Raw genomic sequence first — 9,760 nt, 5'->3', positions numbered from 1 at the left:
AAGTAATGATCAAATAGTGACTTTTTTACAAGTTTACAAACATTGACAGATTGAAGGCACATGATCTTTATTCAGTCAAAAAGCATTTGGCTTGATGAAATCCAGTGACTACATAAGAGAATGGAGCAGTGTATTAGCTAATGATCTCCACGATGGGAGGTGCTGGGTGATGAAGACAGCAGTGCTTGTCTGTGTCATGGGTCTGTAACTGCTCAGCGTTGCTCTGGGAGACTCCATGGCAACCTTTGACTCAGCTTATCCTCTGCTGGCGAACTGGATATGGAAAAACAAAATAATGATCATATAAATAAAACACTGGGGCTTTTTTTCCTGCACACAAACCTGATGCAAAACGGAGCACACAAGGTGAACGACACTTGTGCAGTAGTGAAATTGGTGTTTTGCTTTTAGCAGTTCCTGAGCTGAACTGAGTAATTGTGTTGACAATTACTGAGGATTAATGTATTAGTTCATCTAGTTCGTCTAGTATTAAATGTACCAGCCAATTCACTGAGTGTGCTATGCTCCTCTGAGCTCTGGTGTGTTTGTAAAAGACGTGACTACTAAAGTGTTTGTGGACTCACAGTAATCATTGTTTCTGGTGATGGCAATGGCGGCTCGGGCACGAGGACCCTGCTGGGTGAAGTGGTAACCGATCTTCAAGATGCTGGGGTTGTTCTCCAACATGGAGGCGATCTCCATCTCAACAGAGTCACCCAATTTCTGTCTCTATAAGCAGGTAATCACACAGCCAGCCAATTAAAAACAGCCTGGAATTGGCACAACCAATCACGTGCGATCCCTGCTGCAGGGAGTGCTCAGGTTAATATTGGTGCCAAAGACCACATGGCTCTGACAGCAAATCAGAAGTTACGATGGTTGACGTTCACCTGATTGTCAATCTTAATTTCCGCAAGGGTGGTGTTTTCACAAAGGGCTTTAGTAATAGCCATCATTCCGTTTGCAGTGATGAAGTTGGACTCGATATTCAGACTCTGTAGTGTTGTGTTTGCAGTCAACATCTCTGCTATTGCCTGGCCAATAAGGACAGAGAGAATATCGGTATTACTACACTGGTACACTTGTACAGTATAATTTGTCCCTTCAAATCCGGCAAGAATAAAACAACAAAAATCCAAATTTCCCATATAACGTTCCTAGTTGAATGTTTTTCTATAAGCACATTTAAATTCCTCCAAGTTGGTTTCCCTGATGTTCACCAACGGGGGATGTTGAAACAAGGTGTGAAAAACGTGAGTGAATGTCCAGGCAAAGCAGCAGTGGAAGTGTCACGTTGGGGGGGGGGGGGGGGGGGGGGGGCACGTGGGGGTGCTCACGTAGGCCACGGGGTCGTTGCTACGGGTGGCAGCGATGCTCAGACTCAGGACGTGAGTGTTGCTCTTCATAGCCTGGAAGATCTCCTTCAGTGTCGGGATGGGAATATCCTGATGGATAAAGCACCCGTTACTCCTGCTGTTCTCAGTATGTCCAAAATAGAACTACTTCATTTCATATACATAAATTGCTTTAAATTGCTACTACAGGTGTCTTGATGAACTGCTTGAGACAGTTCCATGTCCTATGGGAGTCTCAGTGCTGTGGAAGATTATTTCAAGTCATTAGTTAGTACAAATTCTGATCAAGACTCTGAAATGTTTATGGGAGTTGGTCCATCGAGTCCGACAAACATGCCTGAAGAAAGAACAATAAATATCTGGTACTGGTGCACCAAAATCTCGGTAGGCTACGACCAAACACGTCAACTTTCCAGTATGTTGCACTGAGCTGGTAACTTTCAGGTCCATTGTAAATGTAAGATAAGCTAACGCAAGCTGTCACAGCTAAAGCATCGGGCGGGGATGGAGAGCCGTCACTGGGATTAGGTTGAGATTACTGGGATTAGGTTGAGATTACTGGGATTAGGTTGAGATTACTGGGATGTTGTTGAGGTTGATGTCTGTCAGGCTGCTGTCATTCTTCTGGATCCGGTGCAGTGTGTCCTCAACATCTGTGTCGTTGGGAGGCTCCTCGGGATACGTCTTATACACGTCGGGCTTCACCACACCTGCAGGAGCACACGCCAGACTGGGTTACAGCAGGGGTATCAGAGCAGAGATCTCAACAGGCTGCTGTGGTGGTCATGTGAAGTGGGCACGTACTCTTGATGCCTTCTGTGTTGGCGATCTTGCCGTGTGCACCCAGCGCGTCGTAATATTGCTTGTTGCTCATGAGTGTATACATCCCCAGGATTGCTGCAAAGTTCAATGGAATTTTAGTTAATGTAACGTATTTTATACTGTATATTACGAAGGGAAGCCAATTAAACTGGAGAATTGTAACTGAAGGTAGAACGGAGATTGTACATCATCACCAGAAGGTGGCAGTATTTTTCGAGTGAACTCCCTCATAACTCCCAGTGATCTGAGCCCTGACAACTGTTTAGGGAAGTCACAGCTGAGACTTTTTTGGGGAGAGTGAGGGAGACGGAAGCCCAGAGGACCCATTACTGTGTCCTTAGATAACACCCGGGAGTGTTAAAAACAAAAGATAACAATTCATCAAAGACGTGCGCGTACTTCAGACAGCTGCCTGTCGGGTTTGCTTAACGCGGATATCCGTCACAAAATGGACGGAAGAATGATGTGACAGCAAAGAGAGGTTTTAATCCCACACATTTAATCCCAGACTGAACGCGAGAATTGTGTATTCTCAATGATGTGCTCGACCACCGTGTCTAATCTCTGGGCTCAGCGAGCCGCTCAAGCTCATTTAACCCTGTAGCAGATAGAAGGACCACTGCTGTCCAGACGGATGAAGACGGCCTGGGGACACAGAGAAGGGGACACACTGTGGACATTATTTTAGTTTGTCATTATGGTATAGACATTTAAAACGTACGTTTCTACAAAAATGAAAACGATAAGATGTAATAAATAAATCATATTTCTTTTTTTATTTTAATAATAAAAAAAGTTTTTTGTAGTGAAAATTATTTTTTAATAAAATGTATGGGAGACGTCTATAGAACGAATATATATTCTATATTGTGTTCCTGTTATCTCAACACAATAATCATCATAGTCTGCAAGATTTTTAGCTGTTTTTTTCCCCTCAAATGGCTCTAAGCCAGTCTACAGACCACTGTTAATATTTCACATCTACCAACCCCCTCCACCCTCTGTGTGTGTCATGTTAGCCCAGTGGCACTTTGCCATCTTATTTTGGTGAGTTGCTGAGCTATGGGAATCAGATACTGTGTGCTATGGCCCGGCCATACACATCTGTAAGACACGCTGACACCTGGTGATAGTCTGACAGAGCACCAGTGTTTTGTACATCAAAAGTCTTTTCACAAGTAATCTGAATATAAAGTTTTAAAATGGTAATTATGGAGAAATGTTATGGCATGTCACAAAATGTCTAGCTTGGAAGGTACACACACATTATTACACAATAAATATAAGAAAACTGTGTTGGTGTACAGTACTATAATCTATAGCCTTCATGTAGCTTCATTGAAAAACCTGCTCTAGTCCAACACCACGCCCCACTTCTCTGAGAATAGTTAACACAATGTGTTGAGCGTGGCCAGCACAAACATTATAGCCAGTGGTAAATCCAGTGAACTGATGAACTGTGCTGAAAGTGACTGCAAGCCAAATGTCTAAGACCTCTAAGATATAAGGGTAGGTGTACCCACAATTGTTGTTTTAGAACCAAAATTGTTGTTGTTTTTAAGCAGCGTTGGTATAGTGTTAGACTTTTGTAATCTGTTGATTTAGAATAGAAGGATAGTTCGTGTTTTGTCACCTGGTCAGACCAGAGTAATGAACCTCTATTATTGGGTTGAATAGCAGAGACCTCTGTGTTAGCGGAGTTAAATGATTTGGGGGCCTGTGACTCCAGTGTGCTCTGTGAATCTGAACAGTGGAATCTGTGAGAAGGTGAAGCCAAGCTCTGGGCGTTGGCCAGACTGTCAGGTCCAGGATGGCTCCCATGAGATCTGCCAGCCAACCTCCCACACCACCCACCTGCAATGTCGCACATCTCGGCATCCGTGGCATTCTTCAGAGCTTCTTCCAGCTCTGGCTCCAGAGTGATTTGCTCTTCAATAGGAATCTGTCCTGTTCCAGGCTTGGGGATAAATTTCTTCCCTAGAGAGGCAGATTCAGATGATCTCAAAGGAAGGCACATGCTCCACGCCCCTCTCTGCCCTCAGATGTAGTAGTCGCGCTACCTTTCTTCTCGCCGGTGAAGGGCACCAGGTCTTCGCGGTCCTGGTGTTCCAGAGCCTGTTTCTCCAGGTGATCCATCAGAGAGACGCGGTCAAATGGCCCCGTTGGACTCTTCTTGGTCTGATCACGCTGGCGTAGTCCAGCTGGGAGCATGGCATTCTGGGAGGAATAGGGGGGGGGGGGGGTGGGGAATGTTGGATTATGGTGATTTGCATGGTTTTAGGTGCATTGTGATAAAGCCATCAGCTGATTACACAGTTGCGGTGTATCTCACAGGTTCCTTTACCTCAGGGTCCATCTCCTGAAGCTCATACTCCAGCTGCTCCAGCTCCTCGGCGCTGAGGCCCCTGAGGATGGCATCCTCATCGATGTCCCGAGGGTCGCTCTTTGACATCTTGTCTGCTTGATCTAACCCCTACTTCACACCGCCAGCCCAGACACGCAGAGCCCTGACGTCACAGAGGAAGATCACGTCCTGCTGGATGAGAGAAATCGATTCAGGCACATTAGCTGTCAACATGTGCCAAGTGTAGCTGAAACCCACAGAAGAAAAGGAATCTGACTGATAAGCAGGCCGTGTTTCTCTAAACCAGTAGTGAACCCAGCGCGTTCACTTCGCTCGCAGGACGCAGGGTTATTAACTGTTCCTAGGATCAAAAAGATCACAGCAGGTGGAAGAGCCTTTTCTTTTAAAGCTCCACAATTGTGGAATAATCTTCCTGCCTCTATTCGGGACTCAGACACAGTCTCAATGTTTAAAACTCGATTAAAGACTCATCTGTTTAGTTTGGCCTTTGATTAATCTGTTACATATTTACTACATCTCGTATCTTTTCTCCGAGGTTCACCTGGAGAGTAACATTGCAGTCGGAGCCTACAATACCAGCATCGCTGCTCCGACACGGAATGAAAGCCTGGCGTTCATCAACAGACATTTACAGTGACAATATCATAACCCAGAACTTTCATTTTTACCTTTACTTAGTCTGATTGTGTGATTTGTGTGTGACTTGTGTATTTGTCTGTATTTTGTGTAATCTGTGTGTTAACGGGCCGCCCAATGGAGGATGGGTTCCCTTTTGAGTCTTGGTTCTCCCGAGGTTTCTTCCTATTCCCCACTATCTTAGGGAGTTTTTCCTCGCCACTGTCGCCCTTGGCTTGCTCATTAGGGTTCTGGACCCGTAGTATTGTTAACCTTTTAAATCCTGTAAGGCGCTTTGTGACAACATGTGTTGTGAAAAGCGCTATACAAATAAACTTTGATTGATTGATTGATAGTTTGAGCAGATAGCACCATTTACCTTTTCAGGATACCCAAAGACAAGACAAACATGGAGCATGCGGAGAAGAAAGAACAGCTTTCGTTGGTAAACACCAGAACGGCCGAATAAGGGCCATGACACACCACCCTTTCTCATGCTATGATATGATGAAGAAATTCCATATGGCGGAATACTCAGATTACAGCACACAGCACTGGCTAGTTTATATTTTTATATTTGGAACATACGGCTGGAGCATATGAAAAAAGGGACTCTGGACTGATATCACTGAGCAGAAAGAGAGAGAGCATGCGTGAGGAGAGAGAGAGCGAGTGAGGGAGAGAGAGACAGCGCAGAAGAGAGGGAGCTGCTATTCTTAGTGCCAGAATGGCAGTCCTGAGTTTTGTGTTACAGTTGTGAGAACCATACCAAGTGGAGCTCCCTAATTTATCAGAGGCTTACATTCACCTCCAGACAGGGTTTAGTACCACACGCCCATCACTGAGCAGAGCCGATAAGAAACACCAGGCACACCTAAAGTTTCACGCCACCACACCCCAACAAAACAGCATCTGGCTCACCGTGGCCCCCCCAACACAAATCATGAGAATGAGAAGTGTGTGTGGCAGACTGTTGAAGAGTTAGTCTGCATTAATCTCACCACGAGCCCTTGTAAGCTCTGGGGAAGACCAGGCTATAGAGATTTGGCAGACTAGTGTCTCACCTGGACATCTGAATGAACGACTGCACAAAAACTGTGACGTCTTCATACAACATGTCGCTATTTTTAGCAAGTCTGTCTCAACTTAATCATTCACTACAGAAAATAGATCTTACGATGATGAAGTAAATGTATCCTAATTGAGATAATATTCATATTTCCACACCATATAATTGGATCCATTGGCCAAGTTGCAGAATTTGACACTTTAACGGGGCTGTCTCCCCTCATGAACTGGTACAATCTCGTGCACAAAATGCTTCACCGATCCCTGATCACTGATGTAAATCACTAGTGCTGGATGGTGATGTTTCTGTATTAGGACACCGTGACAGTACAAAATCATTTCAGTACAAAATAACTGACCTATTAAGCTGCTTCAGGATTCGAAATATCTGTTTATTGTATTTCTTGTAGGGAGAGTTACCACTTATCTGCAATCAATTCAGTAAACTTTTTATCACACATCTTTTTTTCGATATGTAAAATTTTACAGGATCTTTGCCGTTTTGTCAAAGTGAAACAGCTTTAGGTGACCTTGCTCATTTCACACTGGTCTGTCAAAGACCAGTAACACAAGATTGATAGCAGATGGACTTATAAATAGTTACACCAGGTTGTCTCTTCAATAAATACATGTAGCCAGCCCCACTGGCCAGGTGACGTGTTTATGACTGTTCCCAGTGTCCCGTGGAAGGCAGCTGCCTGTTTCACACACCTGTCTACGGAGCTCCAGCTCACATCAGCTCTGCTACAACCAATGCAAAGAAACACCAAAACCCTGACTCCACCCGTTCACGCCCTGACTCCACCCGTTCACGCCCTGACTCCACCCGTTCAAGCAACTGCACCAAAGAACTTGAAACGAGACCTTTCCACATGCAGCCGTATTTGCGCCTGCGGAGAACAATTTGTTGTAGTATAGGTCTTCATTTTAATATCTTTACGATGTGTGTTAAGTTGTGAGATTGTGTGTTTAACCTGAACTAGGACTGAAATGAAATACATGACGTGTATGTGTGTCATTTGGCTAGTGCTGTAAATAGATGTACAGTGAAGTGTCAAATGTCTCAAGCTGAAGTCACTAATAATTATACAACATCAATCAATTAAGTTATCCAAAGTGCCAAAGAAATTTAGAGTAGACGTTAACTACTGTCACACTACTATGCTGAAGGTTTTCCATATAATGTGACTCATATGGAACTATTTTTATGCAACAACAACATATAAAAAGTCTAGAGTAACTAATTAAAACATCACATCAGTTGCAAAGCGAGTTCGTCCCTGGTCTCTGCAGCCCGTCATGGAGTCAGAGGTTGGCTGGGGTCCAACATGCAGCAAGGTGAGGGGCCTCGAAGACAAATGCATGTTGTAGGGAATCTTTGTGACCAAAGTACATAATGCACAGAACATATGTGAACCAGAACTTAAATAATTATTGATGGGCTAAAAAAAGGAATTCTAGGAATTAACAAAAAATATTTTTAATGTTAGAGGTTTGAAATCATAAAGAATCACAACACAGAAAAGTAAAAGCTGTAATACTGTAATTCTTCTCCTTCCCAAACATGCTGAATGATTCTACGCATGCGTGTGAGCTCAGGCTTGTCTTGACCTGGACCTCCAAACAGAAGATCTGGCACTATGTCTGGTCAGCTACTTCAGCTCTCAATGCCCACATGTAAAGTTCCAAATCAACCCCAGCGTAATTTTAGCCTCAGTCTTCAGCTACGTTTGACAACGCAGATCTTACACCAGACCTTCACTTCTTCTAACACCATCCTCAGTCTTCATGCAACTCCTACAATAATGAAAAATCTATTTAAAAAATGTTTTCTTGCAAATAATTAAGATAAAATTTATCATAAAAACTGAACAAAATGTTGCATCCAATTGTATTAAAAAACAAGGCTTAATATGGTTCTAATACAAGTTTAAGGTCTTTGATTCAAACTTGCTAAATAGCCCTGCAACTTCATCCACAGAAGGGCACGAGCTGCTTCACTGAACATGAGGGACGTCCGCGAGGATCTAGAGTGTAACAACTAAAACGGAACCGTAATCAGTCTGTAAAGCAATACATGATACACCAAGCACCAAACGTTCATGACCAGGCTTGATACATCCAAGGTAGCACACAACTAACAGTATGTTAGATAGCAAAGGACATTTATTGCAACACAAATAAACTGTAAGGCCACATCCAATGACACCAAATAAACAATAATACACAGCAATACAAATAAATGCTACACTATAATAAAAAATTTAGATTATACAGAAGTAGCACACAATTGCAGAAATGACTAAGTGCTAGAACCATATTTCTATTCCACATAAACAGATTCTAATTGTAGGAAGCAATGCAGCCTAAACACACACACACACACACACACACACACACACACACACACACACACACTTTAGAAAGTACAGACTCTGTGGCAGTGAGAGGTCGCCTGCTACGTACCTGCACTCACAGTCAGTCAGCCTTCAGCAGGGCCAGCCCAGCATTGGGAATCTGAGAGAGACATTACAGCAACCCCCCCCTCCCCCTCCCCCTCCCCTCCTACCCACTACACACACACACACACACAAACACACCCCCATTATTTCTCTCCACCCACATCTCCCTCTCCAAATCAACCGCCTGCTTTCTGGGTAGTGCTGAGATACTTACATCTGCCAAGCACATTATAAAGTCTGCATATAATTATTCTTTTAGTTAAGAGTGACTATCAATCAGAGAGAGAGAGAGAAAGAGAGAAAGAAAAACAGCACACGTGCTCATGTTTTATCCCAACGTAGGGTTAATTTAAAAGGAGTTATACTGTCCTCTAGTGGTAGAAGTTAGAATATCCAGACTGCACGGTCAGCATGATAAAAGCTTAAGCTGCACACAAATACCTCACGCATTTCTGAGCTTTCGCAACATCTGAAGCAGCCGTTTTCCAGTTCAGCGTGGTTCTAATATACATGCACACACTGCAGAAAAAAGACCTATGATACAAATTCCATGTTGATACAGAAGCAAAAAAAACCCCTGACAAAACTCCCCGACACTGAGAGTATAAAACTGTAAACTCCACCACTATACTGCTGCGCCTCAGAAAAATAAAACATGGTGGGAATTTAGTGGCGGCTACTAAAACACCAGTCTTGGGTTTTAGTCTTTGGTCTTGGGTTTTCCCATGACCCAGGCTTGTCTCCTTATGCACTGTATTATGTTTAAAACTCTCTAAGGATACTAAAGAAGGCATGTTTATCCCCCTCTCAACACTGCGTGTACCAATTCTTACGGAGGGTGGACAAAGACACTGAATCACCTGACAGCATGTGATTTATTTAATACTGTTAGTGTACTTCATATTGTAGTATACACACAGTGCTATTACAGCACGATTTAATACTATTAGTGCACTTCATATTGTAGTATACACATAGTGCATTTACAGCATGATGTAATAACTGTTAGTGTACTTCATATTGTAGTATACAAACAGCTTTTATATGTTGATGTTTTCAGACCACTGATAGTA

The 9,760-nt window shown here is 43.3% G+C and overlaps 1 protein-coding gene across 2 annotated transcripts; it reads right to left on the bottom strand.

The window, feature by feature from the left end:
* Positions 1-50: 50 nt before the first annotated feature.
* Positions 51-8,803, bottom strand: tmod4 (tropomodulin 4 (muscle)). Of its 2 annotated transcripts, none has more exons than XM_076988571.1 (10): positions 8,692-8,803; positions 4,522-4,713; positions 4,238-4,394; positions 4,032-4,154; positions 2,160-2,252; positions 1,935-2,065; positions 1,338-1,445; positions 891-1,034; positions 585-729; positions 51-273 (listed from the first exon to the last, which is right to left on the bottom strand). In XM_076988571.1, exons 2-10 carry the CDS (start codon positions 4,627-4,629, stop codon positions 251-253), a joined length of 1,032 nt encoding a protein of 343 aa, XP_076844686.1. In that variant the 5' UTR covers positions 4,630-4,713; positions 8,692-8,803; the 3' UTR covers positions 51-250. The 2 variants fall into 2 exon arrangements, with proteins under 2 accessions (XP_076844686.1, XP_076844687.1); XM_076988572.1 differs by having other exon boundaries at positions 4,522-4,710; positions 8,692-8,774.
* Between the last annotated feature and the right edge of the window lie 957 nt (positions 8,804-9,760).

Source organism: Brachyhypopomus gauderio, unplaced genomic scaffold, assembly GCF_052324685.1.
Source record: "Brachyhypopomus gauderio isolate BG-103 unplaced genomic scaffold, BGAUD_0.2 sc62, whole genome shotgun sequence".
NCBI lineage: Eukaryota > Metazoa > Chordata > Actinopteri > Gymnotiformes > Hypopomidae > Brachyhypopomus > Brachyhypopomus gauderio.
The sequence above is the reverse complement of the archived record's forward strand: the minus strand, read 5'-3'. Positions and strand labels throughout refer to the sequence as shown.

Coding starts and splice junctions, on each gene's coding strand:
- tmod4 (XM_076988571.1), bottom strand. CDS start 4,629: ATGTCAAAGAGCGACCCTCGGGACATCGATGAGGATGCCATCCTCAGG. Junction 2,066..2,159: donor CAACACAGAAGGCATCAAGA/GTACGTGCCCAC, acceptor GTGCTCCTGCAG/GTGTGGTGAAGCCCGACGTG. Junction 730..890: donor AAATTAAGATTGACAATCAG/GTGAACGTCAAC, acceptor ACCTGCTTATAG/AGACAGAAATTGGGTGACTC.